At 36.9% G+C, this 27839-nt stretch overlaps 1 protein-coding gene across 1 annotated transcript in view; it reads left to right on the top strand.

Annotated features, from left to right (window-relative positions):
• MIB1 (mindbomb E3 ubiquitin protein ligase 1) overlaps positions 1 to 27839 on the top strand; it is a 72566-nt gene that overhangs the window by 25288 nt on the left and 19439 nt on the right. Inside the window, exons 7-12 of the mRNA XM_010006916.1 lie at positions 2238 to 2421; positions 2727 to 2871; positions 4024 to 4157; positions 5183 to 5290; positions 7775 to 7972; positions 10317 to 10468. Coding sequence (XP_010005218.1) covers positions 2238 to 2421; positions 2727 to 2871; positions 4024 to 4157; positions 5183 to 5290; positions 7775 to 7972; positions 10317 to 10468 — 921 coding nt within the window. The remainder of the gene's footprint in view (positions 1 to 2237; positions 2422 to 2726; positions 2872 to 4023; positions 4158 to 5182; positions 5291 to 7774; positions 7973 to 10316; positions 10469 to 27839) is intronic.

Genomic DNA, 27839 nt, shown 5'->3' with positions numbered 1-27839 from the left:
AATACATGGTTTATTGAAGGGAAAAATAAAACAATTTGGGGCAGGAGGTTCAAAAAGGGTAATTAAAACTCATAGGAGCTGTGAAATATCTTTTGAACACCAAATACCAAGAACTTACATATGCCTTAATACTAATATATAGGTACACCTTATTTACACACCCAGATTAAGTACCTATGAGGGGAGGAGGAAGGAGGGATATGCCTGACGCTTGTCCCATAAAGGGTCGTGGTTTGTGTGCAAGTAAGTGAGACAGGAACACCTTAGGGAGAGAATTATACGAAAAATACAATTTCTTACTTTGTTCCTGAGATGCTCTAGGTACTTACGTAGTAGCTGCGGATGACTTCCCCTGCAACCCGGTTTTAGAACCACGGGTGGCAGGAAGAAGTCTCACCGCACCTGCTCAGCAGCAGGCAGGTTCCGCAGGTGGGTAGCAGCAGGCACGTACTGCAGACAGGCTGGCAGGACCTCGGGCAAGCTGGCAGGATGGCAGGCAAGCTGGCAGGAAAAGCCGCGGGCAAGGTGGGATGAGCCGGGTCAAGCATGGATCTGCAATGATTAGCCGGGACTGCAGGTGAAGCAGGAGCCAGGCTGCAGGGATGAGCTGGGGATAGCAGGAGTGAGCCAGGAGCCGGGGACCTCAGGCAGGCACTCCGAAAGCACAGGTAACCCCCCAAAAGCAGCAGCAGCAGATCCAGTGTGTGTGCAAAAGCACACCCCAAAAGCGGCACTCACGCTGTCTCTTTATAGGTCTCCTTTGCTCCCAATTGGCCGGTTTCTTATTTCTAGGCTTCTCAGCCAATCAGATGGGGGTTTTTTCCCGCCACTGCAGGCTTGCGGTTTGCAACATTGTTGCCCTGTTCCCTCCACTGCCCTTCTCTAGCAGCAGCTGCCCCCTCATGGAATTAGAGTTGTTTTTTGGCAGCGGAGGCAGGCAGGAGAGGGTTCAGAGTGCCATGTGGAGCAGCCATCTTTAAGCCAGTTACGACTGCTGACCTAAACGGCACGTTATGTTTGTGTGAGGAAATATCTGGTCCTTCGCACAATGTTGTTTAATATACAGTGACCTTGTCATGATCTATATCTCGTGTTGTATTCTTATTCAAAGGTATGTTAGTTTATGTAAACAGGGACCAAGAATGGGAATTGTTGGGGAAGTGTTTGCCAAAACTACTCCCTGCAAGCAGTTTAGGTTTGAAATGTGAGCTGCATCCATGCTAACAGGATTCAACCCAGCTCTGCAACTGCATCTGGGCTGGTATGCCCAGAGGGTTTAGTGTTTTCTTGCTCTCAAGTATTAGGCTTATCTTTAAAAAGCAGATGATGAATGGAATATCACTTCAGCTGTACCTGGAGACTGACTTTTTCATTTTGTCCAGAAAGGATTAACTGCATTATTCAATCAGGCTTTCCCTCAAGATACTGTTTCTTAATATTGCAAAGTAATGCAAAACAAAGCTGTTTTCCCAGCTAACACAAACTGAAGGAGTGCAAGTGGCTTTTTTTCTGATGGTCATGGCTGCCAAAGCCAGTGAAAGGAGCTGTGGTTTTCTCCCTTACTTATCCCTTACCCTTTGTAGGGATAATCTGGTGCTTCTCAACTAGATCAGATAGCTGAATGGAAATCAATCCCAGACCAAATGGCACATGAGGGAAAGATCATGGTATTATGTATTAGAATATAACTCAATGTAAAACCAGATACATGTCTCCAAAGCAGTACAATTCATAGCATAAATCAAGATAGTTTTATTAAAAAGTAAGGCATATCTAGGGTATCCATTTAATCAAAGAGTACTTTTATAATGTTGCAGTTTTTGATCCCAGGGAAAGCGGATGAAATTCCATGAACTTCCCATGTTGTTTCCTGACAGTCCAATCCTTTGTCAGACAGCTTGGATCTTACCCTTTTTAACCAGACTTGTTTCCTTCTCTGCCTGGAGGAATAAATGAGCTGTATAGTTACTTTCAGGACTATTATATTGCTGTCAGCTTACTTCTTGTTAGGCTGGATATTTCTTCATTGCTTTTTCAAATGTACACCTCTGAAGATTACCCTGGAAGTATTAATCTAATGAGCCACAGACAAGTTCATAAAAAAAATTGGTAACAACAAATAAACTGCAGTATCCAATTGCAGAAAGTTTGTAGGCGTACAAGCAAAACCTTGTCCAACAGATAATTTTAAAGCATACTTCACTTTTGAAATCTACTTTAAATTATTCATTATTTAGGTGGACGTTTAATCCAGCTGTTCTCACAAAAGCCAATGTTGTCCGAAGTGGAGATGCTGCTCAAGGTGCAGAAGGAGGTACCTCTCAATTTCAAGTGGGTGACCTTGTTCAAGTATGTTATGACCTAGAGCGAATCAAGCTTCTTCAGAGAGGTCATGGAGAGTGGGCTGAAGCAATGCTTCCGGTGAGTAGTTGTATGTTTGGATTCGTAGGGTTGTAAAACCTGTATAAAATTTCTAGTTATGGTTGGTAACAATATCTGAGGTTGTGTTTTTCTTCTAAGTTAGAGAAAATGTTTTTCATCATATGTGGTGTAGTACTTGCTCAGATGTAGTAATCTTCTTAGCCTCATCAAACTTATCTAAAGGTTATAGTGACTGTACTATTAAATAATGGGCTTGCTAAAACATGTTAATTATTATTAAACATTCAGCTTCCTAAATATTCTATTTTTAGTATGATTTGCATTTGACCTTTTCTTTAATGCAGACTTTAGGTAAAGTTGGTCGGGTCCAGCAGATCTATTCAGACAGTGACTTAAAGGTAGAGGTTTGTGGGACCTCTTGGACCTATAATCCAGCAGCTGTCTCAAAGGTGGCATCAGCAGGATCTGCTATAAGTAATGCATCTGGTGGTAAGTTTGAAGAATAACCAGTAAAATATATATGGCAAGTATTCATGTCAATTAAAAAAATGTTAAGTGCTAGTACATAGTCTGTATGCAAGGTTAATAATACTCAGACTTGGAGCATGGCTAATTGACTTGATACCTTTGACAATTATACGAGAAAAAACTTGCCGTCAGTATTGAGATGGTGGTGGTTGTTATCTTGGTGAGGTGCAAAAACTCCAAAGTGAGTTTGGCCTTCTGTTTGGCTGCAGTGCAGCTGTGTCTTTGGAGGTCTGCTCTAAGGGCTTTGAAGATGATTGGAAGGGACATTAGGAACTGAGACATTAAGAGAGAGTTGTTGGCTGTAGCAAGCAGACTCTGCTCAATAGGTGGTGTGGGATAGCAAATGTAAGTGAGGGATCTGTTTCGAGCAGTTATTCAGGATAATATTCTTTCCTTAAAATTTCTGTCTTAAAATTTAGTCAGGCATCCTTTGACTAATTACAGCGGGATTTTTTGTCTGTGTAATCACATTTCAGGTCTCAGCAAGCTGCTCTTGTTCATCTGAACAGAAAGACCATCCAGTGTGTTTTATATTCTCTTGGCTGTTCCACAGATGAATTAAACTGGAATGTTTTTACTCTTTTTGGTTACGGCTAGCTGTTTTTTCCTCTTATTTGCTTTAATGCCAAGAAACCTTCTACATAGTTTTTTAGACATTTCCCCGGAGAGGCAAAGAGAGAGAAGATGAAAGACAACTTCAAAAAGATGAAGTCAGTTGCCATAAAACTAGTTAGAAGAACAATATGACTTAGTGTTTCAGGTCATAAGAGGGCCTGATGTACCCTGAGTTAAGCTGGAAGACTAAAAAGCCTGTTCTATGAATATGTAAATTAATGTTTTTACCTCATCCCAGCCCTTCTATTTTGTGGCAGACAAGCTATTTGTGATTCAATCAACTTGGTTTTGAAGTTGTCTGAAGTGACAGTCTCAACTGTCTAAAGGGTATTGGAGTGCAGCGCTTACTCAGAACTGAATAATAATTTACAGCTGCTATTTTATGGTGGTTTGCATATTATTTTGCATATGCCTTTAGAAACATGACAAATTTCGCTGTTATTGTTCTGTTCTTGATTAGAGTTGTAATCTTAATTGTTCTTTGTTTAATAACTATAGAGAGATTGTCCCAACTATTGAAGAAACTATTTGAGACCCAAGAATCTGGAGATCTCAATGAGGAATTGGTTAAGGCTGCTGCCAATGGAGATGTTGCTAAAGTGGAAGACCTTCTAAAAAGACCAGATGTCGATGTGAGTGTTCTAGTTCTGGGGATCTGTAATACTAGTGGAAGTGAAGCTTTCTTAGATACTCTTTGGTCATCACTGATGTGTTTGTGTAGAAGTAGTACATCTGGTTCCAGTGTCTCTTCTTTTTGTTGTCCAGTGAAATGTGTTGGGAGTGTGTGTGAAGAGGGTCCTTCACACCCTTTTTCACTGCGGAGATTTTATGTGTTATGAATTAAAATACCTTCCAGTCTCTGGTGGAGTTGGGACAAAGAACAAAACACTCATGAATAATAAAGGGTGTTCAAGGGTATATAAGGAAGGAGGGTTGATTTTGGAGATCTTTTGTTGTTTCTGTTTTTTTTTAACTCACAGAGTACATTGTCTAATCTGCTTTTTCTCAGATGCCTTTTACCAACTCGTCTAATCACCTAGTAGTGAAAAGGCTAAAAGAAAATGCTTAAGAGTCATAGGACTTGGTTCAGGGAATATGTTTTTAAATCACAATCGGATGTTTTTCTCACTGCAACGTTGGTAATTTTTGCAAATAAGAGACTAAACTCCTGCAGTTCTGAGGACTGATTTGTAGCTCAAGATTATACAAAACATGGCATTTTGTTCAGACTGACTCCTGTTGTTGCCATAAATTAGAAAATGAGGTTAAATATACAGTAGAGCAGAGGACTGGTATTATTCTGAGACCTGTTCTCAAAATCTTGCCTTTACGGTAGCCCAAAGTTTTAAATCCAGCTATTGTTAAGGTCTTAGCATTCAAAATAAATCCATTTCTTGCTTCTTTCCTTCAATCTCTGAAGCTGATTGAAGCTCTATAGCTTCAGTCTCTTCAATTTCTATAGCTCATGCTATAGAAATGAAATAAAGACCTAGGAGAATATCTCTATGTGCCAGAAAGGCATCTCTCTAAAATTTGGTCATTTGATACTTTCATATGTGTGCTGTCAATTTTTCTAATACCCTTGGATGTATACTGCTAAGGTACAGGTGTCTGTGTGTATCTTGAAACTTACCTCAAAGCATTGATATTCTTCCAGGTGAATGGACAATGTGCTGGACACACAGCTATGCAAGCTGCTAGTCAGAATGGCCACGTCGACATTCTGAAGTTGCTTCTGAAACAGAATGTGGATGTAGAAGCAGAGGTAACCTAAATATTTAAAAATATACATTGTGTCTCTTTTAAGTTTTGAACTTTGCTACATACAGAAATAGCAATTCTATGGGAATTGTCTTCTTTTTAAGTGTCAGAGTGAAAAAACTTTTCTCCCTGTTATTATGTTCCCAAATTGACCTCCTACTAAAAATATTACAGAAGGTCAATATCTAGTTCTTTGGCACCTTTAATTAAGTGCAATATAATGCTAATATAATAGAGCTCTGTAGAGCTAGTATGTGATTGTAGTGGATGAAGTACCTTCTTTATTTCCTTTATTTAACTTCAACAGTCAAATGCAATAGCCTGCACACTGTCTGGGGCATTCAGAGAAAAAGCTATTGTTGGATGCTGCATCTCTGACTTCAGATACTTGCCATGCTTTTTATATACAGTGATCAGTTAGGGGAAGGCTTTCCATTCTTAACCAAAGCAAGTTTGAACAGAAAGTAATAACAGTACCTTTGGATAGGAAATGGCAACTCTGCTTCCAGTTTTACAGTTTTGTTTTTTATTTTAACTTTGCCTTCAAAATGGAAGGATTTCTTTCTTTAGTTGTTGTGGGTTTTTTTTAATTATTGTGAGGAAATTATCAGTGTACTGTAGCAAACAACATTTTGAGTGGATTTTGCTTCATTTACTTACACAGAATGCACTGACATTGCAGCCTGTGCTCATTTTGTGAAGCACAAGAAGGATTTGTCTAATTTTTCTTATGAAGAATATAAATTAAAGCCAAACAGAATGCTTAGTAGTTAATAGTGTGCCCGGTCATTGTTTGCATAACAGAAAAATAACTTGGCATGCTTGGGCATTTAGTGTTATATTGTAATAGATACACAGAAGTTACAATATGTTAGAACATTAGTGAAGGAATGATGTAGTTCTTGGAACTAAATTTTTGTATTCATAGATACACCATTACTTTATAAAGGTTTTCTGTGAAACTGTAAGGATAGCTTGGGTTTGATGAAGTATATTCTTGCTGTGGTCTGATTTCTGTGAAGTAGCATCATTTTGGAAGTCGTGCTTTGAGTGCCGTACACAGCACACACTGCTGCAAACTCGACTAAGCTGCTTTTCATCTGTGCTGTGGGATTAAAGCTGCAGTGTTAATCAAGTGGTGGACTGGTTCTTTATTCTCTGATAAAAGGAAGGATTAGAAGCATTAGAGAAGGAAGTAGAAGCATGGCTTAAACTGCTTCAAGGTGATACACCTGGAAATCAGCTAGCAGTGGAATTGTCAAGGGTTGGGTGTTCTCAGGCTTCAGAAGTATTGAAACACTAGCAGTAAAAATATTTTCAGGGATTTTAATTTGAATTTTCAAGCCTTTTAATGTAACTAACTTGTTTAAGTCAATATGATATTCCAAATTAATTATATAATTGCAATATTATAATGTTAATAATATCTAATATGGTTAGATTATTGATTATAAGTTTTAGGCTGTAAAAAATGTCAGCTGGCTGCAAATTAGTGATGTGATGACACAGCAGAGTCATCCCACTATGCAGGCAGCAAAGTTGTAGTCAATTTACTGCACTGTTGTGGTTTATGACACGGAAGCAATGGATCAAAAACCTTACTTCACCTGCTTTATAACTAAATTGGATATATTTACACTTCCAGTCATTGCTGCAGAGTATAAATGCCCTTACAATTTTCAGTATTTCTCTGTTGTCGGAGTTAAATCTTACAAATATATAGTAATATTCCACTGTGTACAAAAGCTTAGTTAAAAACTAGCTTATGTAAGTTACTTCATTGGAAACGGTTGCGTACCTTCCCCTTTCAGCATTTATATACTGTCATTAATGTTGAAATCACTTGATTAGTATTTTAAAATATTTTATGTAGCACAATCCACACTTTTATATTGTAAAATAACCTACATTGACAACTGTATGACTTTCAAGCCTTTATTTTCAGTTTGGATGAAATAGAAACAAAATTAATTTAATCAGAGCTTTAATGATGTGAATCATCATTATGGATCAAAACTTCAAATTAATTTTGATATCAATACAAAATTTCCTTTGGAAAAAGTTTATTAACTGAAAACTAAGATACATAATTAAAAAAAATAAAGGCATGAACAAGATAATTCTCTCATCTTACGCCATGCTATTGAATCTGTAGCACTTCCTCGGTTATAGGAAGCCTCACCTTGGGTTGTTGAGTGTAGTCTGTTTTGGGGGTTGGGTTTTATTCAGGGGGTGGGGTTGTTGGTTTGTTGATTGGTTTTGTTTTTTAATAGTGGTTGTTTTGTAGTAGAAGCCCACATGGATCTATTCGAGTTACTTATGAGCGCATCACACAAAGACTCAGGGTAATAGTTGCACATGATATAAAACATCCGATGTCATAGAGTATGTGTGTTTATATACAAGCAGACTTTTCATCCTCTATCGCTGTGGTCTGCAGAATTGTTTTAATTAGGTGTTGAAATGTAAAACTGTTGTTCTACTTCAGGACAAAGATGGAGACAGGGCTGTCCATCATGCAGCCTTTGGAGATGAGGGTGCAGTGATCGAAGTTCTACACCGAGGCAGTGCAGATCTGAATGCTCGCAACAAACGTAGGCAGACTCCACTTCATATTGCTGTCAACAAAGGTCATCTGCAAGTTGTGAAGACTTTACTGGACTTTGGCTGCCATCCTAGTCTCCAGGTAAAGTAAATATGAGTGTAGACTCACTTTTTAGCTACTGAATTTTATGATTTGCTGTGTGTGGGTGATAGGTAATGGAAAATAAGATTGGAAAAGATGGTACTTGAGAAGTTGTCTGTCCGAACCTCTACCTCAGCATGTGATCAGCTGTAGTAAAAATGCTATTAAATCTATTTGGTTTTGTGACAGCTAGATAGGCACCTGATTTATTCTAGCCAGTTGACATTAATTGGTATTTTCACAGGCTGTAGGTATCTCTAATTGTTCATTTTCTCTCCAGATTAATTCATCCTCCATCAAATCCACAGCTGTTCACTCCTTCTGCAAAGCACAGCTTTGCACTTTTTGGCTGATGATACTGTGGAACGCTTCATTAAAATAAACCTTTTTTTCACAATTGACCAATCATTGATAGAATTACTTAGCCAGATTGTCTTTTAAAAATGTTTAGCCTTTTATTTAAAAAGCCCTCGTGCGTAGGACCTCAAGTACCATAGTTTCAGAAGGAGTTTTGTCTGGAATGAATGTGGCAGAAGCTGTGACATGTGAGTGCAACCTCCTGTTGAGAGGGTAGACTGGTAACCTGCTATTAAATAAGCAGGCATCCATATTCTGCATGAGCTGAATGCAGCCGCATGCAGCGCGTTAGTAAAACAGCAGAACTGGTAAGTTTGAAGGGGTTTGCAGCACAGAAAAAGCTGCAATGTCCTGGGCAAATCAAGTTACACAGTAGTAACATGTTTACCCCCTTGTTTTCCCATGTCAATAATCAGTGATGTTTTTTTAAGTTCTATATCTGCATAAGAAAAGATGAGGAAACTTTTATTGAGATTGGTGGATGTAGTGATTGTTCTTTTGTCTGCTTCCACTTGCTTTTGTTGATATTGTCTTAATCTTGATGAGACTGAGCTGTTAGGCAGCTAACATCCACTTATTTTATTAAATAGCAGTTTGATATATCAAAGGAGTTATTAAACTCCTTTATATTAAAAGGAGTCTGATGTGTTGAGCCCAATAAAGGGCGACTGTATATCATATAATGATGTATATGGGTAACCAAAATGGGTATGTCTCACTTCAAGTTACACAAGAAATTCAGTAGAATGGTGCTATGAAACTCCATCAGGAAAATACAACTGTTATTGAAGACAGTGAATTTTAGATCCTGTGTGTGCGCTGAGGAACCATAATGCGCCAATGTGAGTTGGCGGTGCATTTGGTGGATGAGAGCACAGGGGAGTCAGACTGAGACATTACTGGGATATAACTGGCCAGCACTCTACTCAAGCCAATTCACTGTGTAAACAGAAACACAGCAGTCTGTAAACAGTAAATATGATCAGTTAAACCAAATAACAGCTACATAGTTTAAGTTCTGGCAAGCTAGTTCAGGGTTTGTATTAGTGTATTGCCAAAATGTTCAGTTCCTGTGTTAGTCAGTTTGTAGTTGACTCAGTGTCAGTGACAAAAGGCTGCAAGCATAAATCTAGAGAGTTTGCCTACAAAGCAGCAAGTAAGCTTAAATGGATGTGTTTTCTCATTGTTGGTTTAGGGCATTCCTTTTCAGCCCATTTGGGTCCTTGAATAAGTAATGTACAAAATGCGTCTGTCACAGTAAATAGTATTTTCCCTTACTTGGGATATTTGAAAAATAAAACATCAAGCTAAAAATACAAATTATTTGTGGATTATGCATTTAAATATTTTCATGTACCTTGTGTACTGTAATCTGGTATCAGCCATAATAAGTTTAAAAGTTTAATATTGCTTATGGCATTGCTTCAGTAAAAACAACAGATGTGCCTAAGTTTATTACTTGGACTTCATTTTATTTGGTTTGGTTATGCTTTTATTTCACACTGTCCTTTTGGTCTTGTCTTCTACATGCTTAATTGCTGGCTCAGTCTTAGCCTTCATCACTCAGAATTCCCTCTCTTCCCTCTTCCTGGCTAGTCTCCTCTCTGTTGTGTTAATTTTTTTTTGCTGTCCTTCTGTTACTTATGGATTGTAACTTAGGCATCAACTCATTCTGGGTATGAGGCATAGAGATGTTGATGTCAATACCAGTGTCTTCAGTATTATCAAATACAAAGCATGCTTGAGTTCTGGTAGTAGTGTAATCACAGAAGACTGAAACCCTGGGTAGGACAACTCACTGAAGGGTTTGCAAAATCCAAAGCAAGCTCAGAAAGTGGCTTGCTCTAAACTCTGCTGTATAGCAAGGCTTTTTGATCTGAAGAGCTGTTTTGTGTTTTTGTTGTCAATTTTCCTAGAGATATTTAAGCATCTTTTTTCTTTAATGTGGATGCATGTAAATCTTGATGTAAGTTGTTCCTCATTTTAGGATTCTGAAGGTGACACTCCACTTCATGATGCAATAAGTAAAAAGCGTGATGACATCCTTGCTGTGTTGTTAGAAGCTGGAGCAGATGTTACTATCACCAACAACAATGGGTTTAATGCTCTTCACCATGCTGCACTACGAGGAAACCCTAGGTAAACATTTGTTTTTAAATATTATAATTTTCATTTGCAAAAGGAAAACCAGTGCATGGGAACGTCAAGTTATGGTATATTTAAAAATATGCTTCAACTTGTTTGCAGTTATTTCTAAAAGTTTTATGTTGCTTAGATATGTGTCTTGTTAATACTTGAGAAGATAGTAGAATAAAGCTCCTAGTCTGCTGAGTTTAATGCTGTATTCAGGTAACTGAACCCCTGGAAAATATAGTGACTGTAAAACTTTGCCAATAGGTGTTTCAATAAATAAGTTACTAAATAAGATCTTAAGATAGGACTTGTAAAATTTGTTTATATTCTTGGATATTGGAATTGGAGAAGGGATTTGAGTTTTTAAGAAGTACATATTTGTGAATAATTATTAAGGTACCATGCAGTTATAAAACAATGTTAGGATTGTTGCATTAAATGGTATTTGTCAATATAACAATTAATTTTGTTTTCTTAAAAGTGTGTGCAGAAGGAATTTCTCATTTCAGCTTTAGAGAGCACTGAAAATGTCAGTGTTGAAGCATAATCCTTTTGCACTAGCTGCATATTATACCTCTACATTCAATCTTCAGTTAAGGTAGATTTCAAAAACTATTGCATAGATAGAATTGAATTGAAAACTTGTTCCGTTGCTGGTTGCTTATAACGTTTTGGATAAATGGTATTCTTCAGAGCTGTTAGTCTAGCAAGACTTATATGTTAATCACGTGGTGGAGAATTTGGTGTAGTTTACATGAAATAAGAAATATGTTGCTTAACTTAACTACTGAATTTGGTACCTTTAAGTTGAGTGAAACTGGACAAATAAGGATGCATCTTAATGTCTGGGAATAAAATTTGGGTTAGTCTCTTAGAACATAGCTATCAAGAGTGAGCGTTAAAACGTGAACACGATCATTTATGTATGTATATGGAATGGAATCATGCTTTGCAAAGTAGAAGTGGTCGGAAGTGTTGACAGGAACAATAAATATGTTTACAGTTTTTTACAGTGCTTGTAAAAGGTCTATAAGAGAACATGTCATGGACCTAGTGAAGAGAGATTATTTTTGGCATCAGCAGGCAATTATTTCAAGTCTGTCTTGGTAACTTACTCACTTAATGTGAAATCTCCATTATTTACATAATATCATTATCCAGTAGTACTGTTTCCTGACTTCAGTTACTTAGATGGAGTATTTTTTGATAGTTTTTTGTTCTGTGGTGCTTTCCATAGACTCTTGTGAGATATAGGGAAAGCGTGTGTAAAAAAGCTCTTTGTATGGATGCTGGAGATTTTTCTGTGGGTGAATGTTGGAGGAGCTGGAGGCTTTTTCTTTAATGGAGGAATGCAAATTGTAGTCCAGACTGCATCTGTTTAAGAGTTGGCTGAACGTGAGGAATAGTGCAGTTTTTCCCAGAGTTCTCTCCTTTACAAAAGCTTTTACTAGAAGAATGTGAAAATATTTCCAGTATTAGTGATTTGAACCCCATGTAGGCCCCCCCCACGCATAGGTTTTCACTTGCATGTGAAAGTTAGATATCTAAAGCTGTTAGATATCTGCTTTTTTGGTTGCAGTTATATCTGAGCACTTCTGAAACATGTAAAAAGAGGGAATTTTTTCTTCATCACAGAAGTAGTAATTTTATTTGTTCATTGCATTAGATATTTTACACATCAGCTTGGGAATAAATTAATGAAATATTTTTTTTTAATAGCTTGATTTAGGTTTTTTAACTTTTTTTTTGATTGGCCAAAACATCATTATAATAATTGGATTCATTTAGGAGATAAGTTTTATTTTCTTCAAGATTCTATTGATGGACATTTATTTCATCATTTCTGTGGTTCTACCACTGGCCTCTTTCTGAATGAATATTTGCTACTTTTGTTTTTCTAGTCTGATTTAGAGCAATGGATATCACTAATCTGTTAAATGCACTATGCAAAAGCTATTTAAAGCACTGTTAAAAATAACCACCTGAACTTTAGCTCATAGCTGGTAAGGGTCACAAGCAGAACATAATATATTCTCCTTGAAACCTTTCTTAAGGACCTTTCTTTCTGAATCTGAGCTTGTCTGGTCCACATAAACTGCATTTTTTTGTGGCTTCAGTCTGTGGTGCCTTATACGGAATACAGTGCACTAAATCTCCCTAAGGTCAAGTATATAAATATATAAAGAAATGTTATTTTATAAGTTATATTCAGATATGTATATAAGTATATATGCATGTGGGTGTATATATCTGCATTTATATAAGTAGCATACTATGTATGTAAGTATTGTTGAAGTCCTCATCCATCTTCATAATTACTGATAAAAGAAATTAGTATGTTAAGTGTGTGGATACCAGAATAAGGTAACAGATTTCTACAGGTTTTTTTTTATAGTGGATATCAAGTAAGTATTTGGAACCAATTCCATTTTCAGTGCAAAACCCATTCTACTTCTCGCTTGAGTTCTGACCTTTACTAACAGCAGGGAAATAGATCTCCAAGAAAAAACAATTTAAAAATCACACAAACTGTGCTGAGGAGATCATTTGGAAGTTTAATTTTTATATGAAAAGTAGCATTTATATTCTATTTTAAACATTTGGATATTAGATAAATATAATAAGAAAGTTAGCAATTTATGTCAAATAGCTTAGATATTTCTCAGCACTTAATCTTCCATACCAGTTTGGCAGTGTTTTCCAGAAATTAAAGTTTAGTGTGTTTTGGAGAGCATCCTATTATAGTGAAATATTTCTACTTTTAATAATTTGCTTCTGTTCATACTTTGCAAATTGGTATTGAAACAAATGTTTTGGTTTTCCTGCTCATATGTGATGTTGAAATGTAAATTGGACACCACTCAGTTTATGTTGTCTGTAGGTTTAAACTTGTGCATGGGAGATAAAGCTAAAAATAAATTGGAAATGAGATGTGGGGAAGTTAAGATTTTATTTAATACATGGGTTCTTGTTCATGATTTTTAACTTGAGCCAGTCATACCAAAAGCGCATTTATTTTGGATTTTATTCAAAGTGCTGTGAACCTCAAAGCTTGGCAGACTTTGCCTCTTCAGTGTTAATGAGATTTTTCAGACAGAAAAAAGGAGAGTAAAATTTGAAAATATTCAACAGATTGGTTATTTTTTCTGTTTTATCAGCTCTTAGTTATGTTTGATCTATTCGCATACCTGTGATTTCAGATTTTTGAGCTGAAGACACGACTGTTAAGTGTAGGCGTATTTTATACCCGTTGCCCCAGTTAGTTTCAGATTTGCATTGTATCTTGTGAAGAGAGCTTTATTCACACTGCAGCTAGCATCTGAAATAGAGGCTGCTTTTAGAGCTGACCTGACTTTGCACATGCGTGCAACTAATTCTTTAGAGTGATAAATTGTGCTGGTCTTTAAATAAGAAATTAAAATACTTGGGTAAGTTGAAGATTTAATATATTGCTGGCCAGTAGCAAGGAGTATGTCATCTTTATGTTCATGAACTAGGAAGTAGGAGATTGTAGTTTAAAATTAAATTACACTTTTTCCCCATGGTTGTCTCTTAGTAGATCTCTCCTTGTTTTTAAACTTGCAGATGGTTTGAACAGCTCAGCAGTGGAATTTCAAACTCTTTCTAGCAACATATTTGTGAGGTGGGGTTTCTCACCTGTGCTTAGTATCTCGGACTTCTGTGCTGTATTGTCATTGAGGTCCTCACAGAGACAAGTTGTGAGGCAATTGGAGTTGTACAATGATTTTCTAAATCAATGGAAGGAATTTTCTGCTTTCATACTTTTAGTGCCAACAGTAGATGTAGGCTGAAGCTTAGTTGAAGCTGAGTAATAAAGGCATGCTTCTAAAACCTCTTATTAAAGTATTGTGTCAGAAAATGCTTTCAAAGAAGACTTACGTTCAAGTTTTTTATTTGGAGAAAGAATATAATCTCCATGAGCAGACCTATAATTAGGTGGCAGATAAGCCTGTAGCTGTTGATGTCAGTGAGAAATTTATTATCTTTAAATAGTAAATAATATGTCCAGCATGTGAAAGATGACAAATACAGTTCCTACTGTGTGGAGTTTCCTCCCTTGTGCAAATAAAAAAAAAGGTGAGGGGGAGTTGGACATGACACCCAAGAGAGGTGCTCAGAAAGCAGACTTCCCCTCCATTGCCATTATTGTTCTTAATTGCTTGCTTTTGGTCATCTTTCTTGGTCAGTTCTGTTACGAAGGACAGTAGACTTGAAAAATACAACAGACGATAAATCATTGCAAAATGTATTTATTTCACTATTTACCTGTCTTTATAAATGATAGAAATCAATTTTCACACTGAATGTGGACAGAATATTTAAACACCAGTAGCTGTTTATTTACAAATACAGCCTTGAAATTTTGGAATATGGAATTTATTACAGTCCTGGTTACCTTCCATCTTTAACTGCCTAGAATAATTGAACTCAACAGCAGAGATGACTGTATAATTACTGTGAGCAGACTTAATGTTTGAGAAAGATGAGAACTCCTGTAGTGATCAATGCATAGCTACAGCTGGTTGAAGGGGACCAAATCCATTGAAGAGGTGATTTGGTTCCATTTTACCAGCTTTAGCAAAGCATTGGAGTGCAGGAAAGTTTATAATTCAGTAATGCATTTTTGAGTACATGAACAGTTCACAAAGAACATGTAGCTTTTTTCTGTTACATGTTTTGTTTCTAGTCAATGCAAATTTAAATTCCTTCAGTAAAGTAGAGACAAAACGGAAAGTGGTGTATCAGAAAGGCCTGTACAGTATCCTGGTTTGTCCCTTGAGTATTTCCTTGAGACTCTTTGGATGAGTCTGACATTATAGTTGCAGTTTTAACCTTTTTTCTGTCTGCAATAATGAAATTCTAGAGTAGTGATTGGAAAGTGTAGTGTTATACTCTACTCATGTAGAGCCTCCCTTGACTCTATGTTTAACTTGACAGTGAAAAAGGTTTCAGTCATTGTCCTCCCCACTCCCCTTCCATTCATTTTCTGGCAGGTTCCCTTTTGCAGCTGCTTTAATGCTGTAGTTAGTTAGCACAAGTACAAATGTCAAGTGCTTTCAATTCCATTACTGTATCTCTGGTTAGTATTAACTTTTTAGGAATGATTGTATAATACAGCAGAATAGATTATTTTTTTTTACCTGATCATATATGTACAAGCGATTAATGCCAGAAAAACACCTTTTAAAGAATTATCTGGGGTTGCATCCAATTTCTTCTAAATTAAGGTCTTTAATACAGTTGTGTACTCACGTAGCTTTTTAATGTTGTGTTCTTTGACCTTTTAACTGCAGTGGGAAGTAGGGGGCAACCTTAGTTCAAGCCATTTGCTAGTACTGAGTATGTCAAGTGTACAGTCTACATCTGTTTGTTGCATAGTCTGATGCTGGTGAGAAGATTTATGTAAATACATTCCCAACACCATGTATCCTAATAGAAACATAGCAGGTGTGTCACTTGGACTTAAGCATTAAAGATGGCTATAAAATTAGTTTCTATTTTTACCAGTTATACAGGAACTGTTCTACAGATACAGCTGCTCAAGTGCACTTTTGGATGGCAATACAGTTTCATGCGCTGGCCATATCGGGACAAAAAACGTCCCTGGAAAAAAAGCCGTGTAGCATTTGATAATGTCAGCATCTGTTATCCCTGTCAGTCACACAGTTGAAATGTCTGAGTTACAACTGTGTCAGCAGATGCCCAAAGTTCAACGTGTGCTCAGTTAAAACTGAACAGCTGATCTAAGTGATGGATGTGACATTTTAGAGTGACTGGATATGTATTCTTAGAGATATGCTAACATGAACTAGCAGGAAGCAATGTCAACGTATAATTTTAACTTTTGTGTCACTCTGAACTGTCATTTTGTTTTGGAATATCATTGCAATGTTATACGAAGACGACAAGAAAGAGCACAACATGATGAATTGTTACCAGAAAGCATTAAAATTAAATTTAAGCTGTTAAAAAGTTGGTCTCATTATATAGTGGAGGCCAGATCAATTGATGGCAGGGACAGGAACTCCTCAGGAAAATAAGTTAATGCTTAGCAATTAACCCCTCTGCAGAACTATTGGTAATAGCAAATTGTTTCTGCGATTGTGATAAAGTTCAGTAGCCTTGCTTTGTTTAGAAAAGCTGCTGAATTGGATTTGTTTCCTGATATAAACTGGGTTTTAATTTAACTGTTAGGAGACTGTAGCCTTCATGCCAAAATAGTTTGCTTTAAGAGAAGAACGTTTAAACAAATATCAATATTTTACTTAAGGAAATAGTTCTGATAAGATAATTATTCTTCTTGTAAATGTTATTCTGTGTTTTCAGGTAATGAAAATAGGAGGCTATCTATAGTATTAGCTTTTGAGAATTATATGAGTATTTAAGAGTAAGATTCTGCATCTGAAAGTGGTGCTCTGCCTTTTTTAAAATTTTTTTTTTCCTCCCAGACATCCTAGTAAGCACAGACCTACAGTTCAAATCTTTAATCTGGACCAAATGTGCCTACTTATCATGGACATATCCTACTTAATAACTGCTTTTAGAAGACTTCTGTTATAAATAGGAATGGCTGGATTGTTCTTGCTCCTGAGTTTGATGTTGAGTGTCTTTACTTGGAAATAGTAGGCACTGGTATTAATTAATAATTAATTAATACAGTTTTAGAACTTGAAACTGTTGCATTACTCATGTAGTTTTAAAATTTTCTGGATGCTACGAAGTTGTATAGGAGGCTATCTATAGTATTAGCTTTTGAGAATTATATGAGTATTTAAGAGTAAGATTCTGCATCTGAAAGTGGTGCTCTGCCTTTTTTAAAATTTTTTTTTTCCTCCCAGACATCCTAGTAAGCACAGACCTACAGTTCAAATCTTTAATCTGGACCAAATGTGCCTACTTATCATGGACATATCCTACTTAATAACTGCTTTTAGAAGACTTCTGTTATAAATAGGAATGGCTGGATTGATGAACCAGAAGGTCTTTCATCATATTTTTTTCTTGCTCCTGAGTTTGATGTTGAGTGTCTTTACTTGGAAATAGTAGGCACTGGTATTAATTAATAATTAATTAATACAGTTTTAGAACTTGAAACTGTTGCATTACTCATGTAGTTTTAAAATTTTCTGGATGCTACGAAGTTGTATTTTCATGACAATTTTTTTTAAATTTGGATTTAAAATAAACAGCTTATTTGAAAATAGTATTTAAGGTAACTTACCTTCTAGGTTGTAGTTGTCATTTGTGTTTTCATTTAGAAATCTGTCAATAGCTTTAATCCGCTGACCAGCAGCTGTGGGCTAGAAATCTCTGTATTGTCACTTTCTGTGCATAAACCTGACACTGCACTTTGTATCAAAAAGCTCAGTGAGCATAATAAGTGCTGATTTGGAGAAAATTCTAACTTAAGTCTCATATATTAAATTGCAAAAGTTATCATACTCATTATTTTGGCTGTACTTTTTTCTAGATCACAGCCTTAATTTCTTAGCTGTATCTACTTGCATCTTAGTTGCAACCTGTAGATTAAATATTCTATGGTAGCTGTAATTTTAAATGCTACCATCTGAAGTACATGGAAATGTCTGTAATTAATAGAACAATGGCTTGTTTTTAATGAGATACATTTAGATAATCAGGCTTTTAAGATTAGTTTAGGATCTATTAATTAAGGAGAACTGGAATGATAAATTTTGTAGCTATGCTGCAATCTTGAGTGTTCATTTCCAGCCATGTTTGGAATTCTTTGTTTGCAACTAATGTTCTCCTTATCAGCTGTTAACAATTCTTCCTAGCCACTTTAATAGTCGCTTAATTTAATGTTTTGTGATTTGTTACTAACAAGTAGGAGTTATTTTGGCAATACCAGCTGACCCTTAGCAAGTTATTTGTCACATGAATGTCATTCAAACAAGAGGGAAACCTGTTTCTTCCAACAGCTGTTTAGTTTCCTCTTACTGGTTGTTCAGTGCCTGCCAAAAATACATACTTCTTTACATTCCATAGCATTGTATGTTCATATGGGTACATAAAGAAGTATGTACTCTGAGCAGGTACAAATAGAGTTTCTTGACTACCTGTCAGATGACCCTGAAAATTATTTTGCTGCTTTCCGTGGCTCTCAGTAGGTAAAACTTGGGCTGACAGTTCTTGGAAGAACAATGTTATAATTAACTAATGGTAGAAACTAAACTACTTACTCTAACTGAACTCTGCAATGCAATTTACCTGCACAGCAGCTTAAAAACCGGGTCTGGTTCATTCTTGTGGGATGGTATGAACATTAGAAATGCATTTCCAGATTTTTGCAGCCTCTTGCTGTTCATTCTGAATGACCACATTTGAGTGCAGAGTTGAATCTCTGGTAGCTTTCCAATGCGTTTTCTTGAAATTTGTAGTTGTATTCCACTGTAAAAACTTCAGCTTCCTCCTAGGTCTTCTGGCAGATTTCCATGGTGGTGTACAAGTTGCATCTAGTGTCCTGAAAAGAAGTATAGACTAGTGTAATATGGCAGTTATAAACTTAATTTTGTAGCCTCCCCAATCCCAGTTCCATGCTTTTTGCATCCCCTCTGGTATTGTGCAAACTCTTTGCAGGCTTATACTTATTTCCTCTGTAGTTCAGAGTGGATTTTAAAAAACCCCAAAAAACAACACATGCCACTGGTGATCCTGCTTACAATGATGACATTGAGCTAAGAAAACCACCTCTAGCTGCTGTGACAGGATTTGGATTGTTAGGCCAAAGGTCACATGTGAAAGCTAATACGTATTCAACACTTCTTCAAGCTGCTTTTCTCTTTTTTTTTTTTTTTTTTAAATTGGCACTCACCTGCTTCGGTCAAAATCTTGTCCGCACTTGAAATATTTGACAAAAAAAAGAAGAAACAAACCCCAAGTCTAACCCTGTTTTGTCAGACCCTGTGCACCTTGGTTTGGAGTGGTAGTTAAATATTTGATGTATTTGATGTGTTTGACTTCTAAGGGGCTGTCAGATACAGCTTATGGTTGCTTAATTTGTATTTCAGAAGTTGATTTGGGTTACAGTAAAGAGTCAGATTTCTCTTTGCAACATTATAAGGTAAATTTGAAATAAGCTTAACAATTAGTAGATGTAGTTAGTCACAAGGAAAGCTCAGAGCAGAGGAAGTAAGAATTTCTGCAGCTCATGATAAAAACCTGGTGCAGCTGATAGAGAGCAAATCAGCGTGTAGCAGTAGCTAGCACAGTACTACACGGAGAAACAGCAATGCAGTATTAGAATCACAGCAGTCACATTCTAGTTTTTAAGTAGGTTGTTTTCATGTACATCTGACATAAAGCACCTTGAAAATTTTCCTTAGACCTACTTGAGAACTCAGCATTGCACTACCACACTGTTTATATTAGATTTTCTTTTTAAAGTTATTTTTTTTAGTTGTGCATAGGAACATAAGAATATATTTCACTGAAATGAACAATCACTTAATGGCATTGCAATTTTTTAGTTCATCTTCTTTAAAAAGAATTCTGCCTACCAAGCAAGTTGGGGTATTTTTTTGCTATGAAATTTGGACTAATGTGTCCTTTTAAGCTGATCTTTACACTACAAATGCTTGGTACTTCAACACACTCAAAATTAAGCTGTTCCCAGAGTAGAGGGATTAATATAACAATAAAAAAGACATTCTAGTAAATAAGCTATACATGCAGAAAGTCATAGGCATCCTTTAAACGTGCAGAATAATGCAGGTCTCCTGATGTTCTATTACCTGTAAGCTTAGTATCATGCAGCATTTGCAGTTGGAAGAGAGGTAATGACCTAGAGACACATCAGCAGCAGCCATCTCATCCTGAGTGCTCTCTCACTCTATTCGCTGAATCAGCTCTTCATTACATGGGAGGGGGAGGCAAGGGGGGGAGAATGTCGGTGCATACAGTACCTCACCACCTTAAATAGATAAAACTTAAAAGAAAAAAAAAAACACAACATAAAGACGGGTGCTTAATTGGCACCTGCTGCCTTTCTTGGAATGCTAAAATATGGATGATGTTGTATAGAAATTATACCTTATGTCTGCTGGACTGAGAGTTAAGACTCCAAGGATAGATGCTAGGAAGCCAAGGGAAGGTGAACTTAGCCCACTGTCAGATGAAAATAATGACAGGCAAAAAGAAAAACCCTAAAAAAAAACAAACCAAAACCAAGCCCCCAAAAGTTGGAGTCGCTTCCAAAAAGATATAAGGCACAAAGAAAAAAAACGCAATCGTCTCCCCCCTCCCCTGGCAAATATTGGTTTCTTCTAGTTCCTTAGATATTGCACTGCATCTTTTCTTGCTTGAGGTTGTGTTTCCAGGCTTAACTGTAGGCAGGTCTGTGTTGAAGCTACTTTCCATCTCCAGAGGTCAAGTCTGCGAGCGAGGTCAGGGCTCCCGCGCACACTACAGAAGACACTGACCGTAATTCCCACTCAGAGGGCACGAGCAAAACTGTTACGGCTTTATAGGCAGCTAAGCATTTGAAACATGCACTCCCAGGCAAACAGGCTCTCTTGTGCCTCTCTCTTCCCTGACCATATTTAGTCAACCATTGCAAAAAATAGTCTCTCAGCTGTCGATTGTCGATCCGGCGGCGGAGGGAGCCGCTATCCCGCTCTCTGCCTATTGATTGTGCAGCCTGCACTTCCAGCGCCCTCAGCCATTTGTCCCCCAGGTTTTTTTAGCATTGCCAAATAAAGCGCTCGCTCGTGTTTCCAGTTAGGTTTCCCAGGTTTTCACTGAGCTTGCGCTGCTACTAGTAAACCCTGATGAGGTTGTCACTATACTTAGAAACGTTGCGGGGAGGAGGAGGAGGAGGAAGAGATGGGAGGGGGGGTGGGAAGGCAGCACTGCTAGTAGCAAGGCAAGGACTTCACGCAGATATGGAACAATAAATATCCTGCACTGCCACAGTGGGTTGTGTAACCTGGGTTCTTGATCAGTGAGAAATGCCACGACTAACAACTGCACGCCGATGGTTCACCTCCGGTCTGAGTGGCCTTGTTCTACATCTGCTTTTAAGTTTTTAAACTGCAAACCATGCTGGTATTTTATTATTAATAAGTTGGGGCCAATCTGTAGCCTTCTGTTTCCATATTCATATTAAGTTTAAAATTATTTCAAAAGCCTTTATTTAGAAAATTCATGTAATTCCATACTATTATGTTTAATAACTCCATAGTATTTAAATGCTTATCTATAAAATGACTTTGAAAAAATAAAAGCAACATGCAAATTAGATGCTAATGTTATTTGGGAAAAACTCAGTTGTTTTAGAAGAATAAAAAAATAGTGTGAACAGCTCAGTCCATTAATCTGACTTTCCTGTGTACAAAATTGGCCTACAACAAGGCCAGTAACTACATACTTGAAATATTAAAAGGTGATTTTCGTATTCCTACAGAATACACACAATATTTTATTCAGAAAATAATAAAGTAACTGCAGTTTAGCCATTTAAATACAACAAGTGGGAACTAAAATACTTCAAGACTTAATATTTTTCAGAGAGAATTACTTATGTTACTCAGGAGCAAGAGGAGTGAAAAACCTGAAAATCTCTCAATCTGAAATTAAAGAAATGTAATTTCAATGAATATTGATATAATTACTAGTTACTCATATGTTAAAGATCAATGCTGGATGGTAAAGACTGACTTGTGAAGTCCTGAACAGGCCACTGTCTTGCATTTATACTTTCTTTGCATTCTCTGTGTTGACTTTGTCCTGTGCTTAGTAGCTGCTTGCCTTGTATCTTCTGTTGCAGTGCAGTTGCTTTCTGGTAAAAGTAATATTTTAAAATTTCTCTTATTTCAATTTCACAATCATACACTGAAGATAAAGTTGTTGCGTTAAGATCTAGGCTAATACAGAATATGTTTTAGTGAATTCCATGTACATTTATATACCTCATTATTCCCTCAGTTTCATGTATGTTGAAACTGATTTTTCAAATACCAAGAAAATACTTGAAAAATCTGAGAGACAAAAAGCCTGTTTTCTTCTGCTGAGCCATCAGTCAGATACGAAACTAATTTCAGGATACAGTGTGCTCAGTAATAGCAATCTGAAGTATTAATCTTTTCTTTGTTACTTGTTCCTGACGGATACTTCCTTCTTCGTTTTTCCCATGTAACTCCAACTCCCTGTGCTGCACAGCAAGTGTGGTGCATATCAGATCAGGGAACTGATTTAGCTGGAAGTTGTGTGCTGACGTGCAGTTAGGATCATATTGTTGCCAAAAATAGCGGTGTCCTGCTCCTGTGTTACTTCTTGCACTATGTTGGTACAAGTATTTATTTGGCTTCACAGTGTGCTGGCTCAGAGTACTATTCTGTGTAAGAAATAATCCAGCAAAAAGGGATGACTTGTTAGCTGCTGTGTTGGGGCCACATTTTGGATTGGGTTGGTTTTTTTTGGAGCAGATTTGTGATAGTCAGAGAAGAAGAATGGAATTTGTAAAAAGTAGTCTTGCTTTTGTTGTGTTCTGAAATGCAGGGTAGACTCCATAGCCTTAAAAGAAAACTTCACAATGGAAGCTGCCTTTCAATCTGATCTGTTTCTTCAACTGTTTGAGAATGTAACAGGAAACAGTTGAAGACATTTAGCTGAGCCAGGGGTGGGAATAAGCAGAGAAGAGGTGATGTGTGTGTATACGAGTGGGGGAATACTTCAACTCTGGATTGCTGTTAAGTATCTTGTATTACAAAACCGTGTCACACTGAGGCAGTGGAGGGCTGACCTGAGGGAAAAGAGTGACAGGGGAGTAGATAAACTTGTAGTAGAAAGTGCACTGAGTCATTGCAGCCCCTGGAGATATGATTCTGGGTTAAGTTTATGCTGATCAAAGATTTTGCTTCTGGAAAGGGCAGTGTGCCCTCCCTGCAACTCTAGCTTCGTAATTTCCTTATTCATATTGCTTCTAGTGATCATGAAGTCACAGGATAAGTTGGATTGTCTCATTGATCTGTCTGAAAGCAAACTTGCCAAATCAAGAGTCTGGCAGATTGCTTCAATTACTAGACAGTGATGTGTCTGTAGAGCCAACATAATGCAGGAATTGAAGTGCAGGAAAAAATCAGATTGTGTCTTTCAATAGCAAGTTTAGTTGAATGTGCTTATGCCGATTCTTAAATAGTCTGGTTTTTTATGCTGAAGTATCTGTTCTTGAAAAAAAAAAAACAACAAACCAACAAACCCTAAAAGGTCAAACAAACAAAAGCATCCCACCACCATCCAACAAACCCAGCAACCTTTTCCTTGTTTGAATCATTCTGCAGTCAAATTGCAGTTGATAGCAGAGTATCTTTTCTGTTTTTTCTTTATATATATATTTAAACAGGGTGGAAGGATGCCTTTGCAGTTAAGAATGCTAAATCTGGAATCTTTTTAATACAATGAAATCCTAATTTCATCTTGCTTTTATCTTGTAAAGTTTTTCAAATAAATCTATTGTTGTATGTGGCAGTCTCAGGTAATACTGATGAGCATCTGTAAAAATTCCATGAGTAAAATATTGCATAGGGAAAGAGATCTTAAATGTCTGTTGATAATTAGTAATATACCATATGTTGAAACTTTTGGTCATAATTTTTTTTTGTCTGATGTTGGTAACTGGTGTTGAAACAGCTGCTCTATGTGGCTAGAAATGAATTAGTGTATTGCTCAGATCTGTGATGCATTTTTTCTTGCAAATAGAAAATTAATGCTGTTGAATTTGCAATCTGCTATTATTTATAATTTAAATACAGCATATACGTATGTTAAGCTGTGCTTCTAGACTCTCCAGAAACCTGAATTTAAAAAAAAAAACAACAACAAACCACCACAAAAAAACCAACCCTGGTCTAGCAAGGTCAATTTGAAGTTCATGCATCAGCAGCATTTGCTGTTAGTATTCTACATTTCAAATTTAATGTAAGACAGTATAAATGGGTGTTCCTTCTAAATCACTTCTAACTATGAGAGCCTAGACTGTTGTTTTATGGGGATGAGTTATGTGAATTATGGTGAGCTTTATGAGTCACTGTACCCCAAACAACTGGGCCTGAGAAAGAAGAGATACCGTGACCTCAGCCCCCTATACACATGTGCTTTCTTGTTATTTTTTCACTAAACAGGTGTTTAGCTCCTATGAAAGAAGAACTAGTTTCCTTACCCCCTTTATAGCTTTACAGACAAGTTCCTTAAACATTTTCACTGAAGATTTTATTTTGTTGTCCCATCTAGAAGATTTCAGAATTTACAGTAGATAATCCAACTGAAAGAGGCCCCAAATCTTTATCAGCTTCCTGCTAATCTGGAAATGCTCCAGGCTAGCAAATGCCAAAGCCTACCTGTTCTTTGGTTTGTTTTTTTTTTCATTAGTAATGTTTAGTAATAATCTTTAAATAGCATAGTGATGACCTAATTTCAGTCTTTCAGGAAGAGTTTTCAGCATTTTATCTCTAATTGTTGCAGCTACTCATTTAGCCATCCAATCTGTAAGAGTTGAATACACTGGAGAAAACCATAGTCTTCTTCACCTGATCACGATTACCATTAGATTTGCTGATTTATTTTTTTTTTCATCTTTCCAGTACAATTTCAGTGAAAGTAATCTTTGGTCTCTTTTTAATGTACAGAAGAAGAAAGCAAATTTTCACAACCACATCTAGCTTGTGGTCCTGAAAATGGAGCTGTGCAACTCACCTTCTTGTTTAATATTTTGTGTGGAAAAGTGAATAAAGAATTACTGTTTAATTGGCTCGCAAACTTTCACTAATATGACATTCTGTGATACAGTGGATGCCTCTTCCAGTGAGTATTGTTCTGAATGGCAGCCACTTAGCTGTCAAAATTTTGGCAGCAGCTCTATAAAATCCTGCAAAATAGAATAGCTGTAGGAAGGAAGGCTGCAGTGTGAAGGAACAGGATCTTGTGCATTAAAGAAACTACCTCTCAGCTAATGCGAAGGAGAATGAAACCACTAACATCATAAAAGAATTTGCCATTTGTAGCATACTAATATATAGCAGAATTTTAAGGTGTCATGACCATAAAACCATCCTTTCCTCCTGCTGTCCAGTAATTTAGCACAGTCTGGGAGACAGAGATGTGATCTCTACTTTCATTGGCAAAAGCAACTGACGAGTAGTAACTGTCCCTCTCATGCTTTGCTGTGAAAAGCAAGATAAAAATCTATTGCACATAAAAGCTGTTTGTTTGTTTTGTTATGTTTTTTTTTCAGTAGGATCAATACATTTTAAAAGCATCCAAGAATGTAGCAGGAATCTCATTTACTTTAAAGCAGGATGCCCCCAAATATATTACAGCTGAAATTCATCTGAAAATTTTCCTGGTATTTGACAGCAGACTAAATAGGAAAAGATTTGAAAGAGGATCTGGAAAGGCTAGCGCTCTGGCAAATATTAGAATGAGTGATTTTTTTCATAGCATGCAAAATACGAAGTCTATTCATTTTGTACTTTTTTTTCAAAGATTAGAGATGTTAAAGAAATTGCAAGAGTAATGCTTCTGAATTATGTTCACTTCTCAATGCATCTTTTAAGGTGCGTGAGTGTACTTTATTTCTTTGTGGAGTGTTTAGTTTCCATATTTTCTTACTGAAGAAAAAGATATAAAATATCAGCTGAGTTAGTTAGGACAGTTCCTTGCTTAGTGACTAGAGCTACTTTAGAGGCAAGCTGGCTATAATTAGAGATCGGGCTGTTGGTGCCTTCCCACAGCATCCGTCAAGTTATAGTTGCAGTTATTAAAAAACATATAAAAAATTATTTACCTTGGCTTATTTTTATTTATTTATTGTTGCCCCACCTTTTACCAGTTGCTCACAGTGTTAATTTATTCTGTCAATCATAAGGAATTTTCAGGTAATTTTTTGGGTGTTTTTTGATTGAACCACAGTAGATATTCCAGAGCTTTATGGGGTCTTCAGAAGCCCTGACCCTGGCAGCATGTTACCGTGAGGCAAGCCGCTGTAGAAGATGGACTGGCTTGCTGTGCTGCTGCTTTTTTTGCTCCAGAGACACACACTTTATCAGCCGAGCTTCCTGAAGAGCTGATGGTGGTGGGCCCAGGTACAGTCCAGATACAATGCGAGCCATAGTGTTCCAGACTTGCTCCCTCTCCAAGGCAGCTAGAAACAGTTCTGATGATGTCTACTAGAGACATATATCGTAGGTTTGAAAATACATAATTTTAGTACAAAATACATTGTTTATCAGTGCAACTAACAAATGTTTATTTTGCCACATTTCATGAATTTATGGTAACTTGTGTTTTACTAAATTATACCATTAATTTTGGAAACTCCTGCATGAGTGAATCTTTCAAAGAATTAATGTTGGTAGGTTTTGTTCTTTTTTCAAATATTCTAGTCTTTTTTCTTAGCAAGTGACAGAGCTGTAGAAGGTGTTATCAATAGAAGCTGAGCAGTGGTTCACAGTGAGCAAAGTACAATCTGTTAAGTGTTGCTGTCTTATTTTGCTGTGTTTATAAGTGATTTGAACTGTGAGGAAGTAAGAAGCTTAGTTCTGCCAGGAAAAGAAAAAAAAGCCTAAGAGGTTGAGAATGTTTTCTTACTTGCTTCCCTCAAGAAAGCTTTGATTATGAGGGAGTCTAAAAATACTGAGGTAACCCACAGACTGCAAAATGCATTTGGTTCGTGGCCAAGTGCCTACGTCCACTCTCTGGAGTACAGACCTCCAAAGCAGCTGGGCTGTGGATGCTCCAGGTAGCAGTCATTGCATCTCTTGTAAGCTTCTGTGATCCTGCAGGCCGAAGATGCAGTTCCTTCAGACACACTGAATCTGGGGAAAGAATTGACTGTTGCCCTGCAACTGCCAGTAGCAGGAGAACATGGAGATGCTTAATACATGGTAGTCTGTTAGGATAGCATCCAAGCAGTGTAGGAAGGACTGCACTTTCTTACTAGTGCAATAGTCTGACTTCTGCTTTTCAGGAGGTCTCATTGGAGTGGAGGTGTCTCCCAGAACCACAGCTTTTTGTTTGATTGTTTTATTGGAAACTTACTGGCTTACTCTAAAAGAGGGTTTAGGAGTGAATAACACTTTGATGGTATGTATATTCAAGGTAACATTATTGGAATAAATTAGGAACTCAGTTATTACTTGGCAGCGCAGTCATCTTATTGCTATCTGTTAAGAATATTTTAGGATCATTTTATGAGGATATTTCTGAGGTTTGTTAAAATGCCAATATCAAGTGGTTAAGGTTTAATTCAATTTAAAAATCTGCCAAGACATTCTGCAGCTGAGTGGCTCCACTTGCATTAGCTAGTATTACTTGGATTTTAAAGTTTGAATTCTGTGAAGAA

The sequence above is a fragment of the Chaetura pelagica genome, unplaced genomic scaffold (genome assembly GCF_000747805.2).
Source record: "Chaetura pelagica isolate M959 unplaced genomic scaffold, ChaPel_1.0 scaffold109, whole genome shotgun sequence".
Lineage (NCBI taxonomy): Eukaryota > Metazoa > Chordata > Aves > Apodiformes > Apodidae > Chaetura > Chaetura pelagica.
This window is presented reverse-complemented; position numbering and strand designations above follow the sequence as displayed.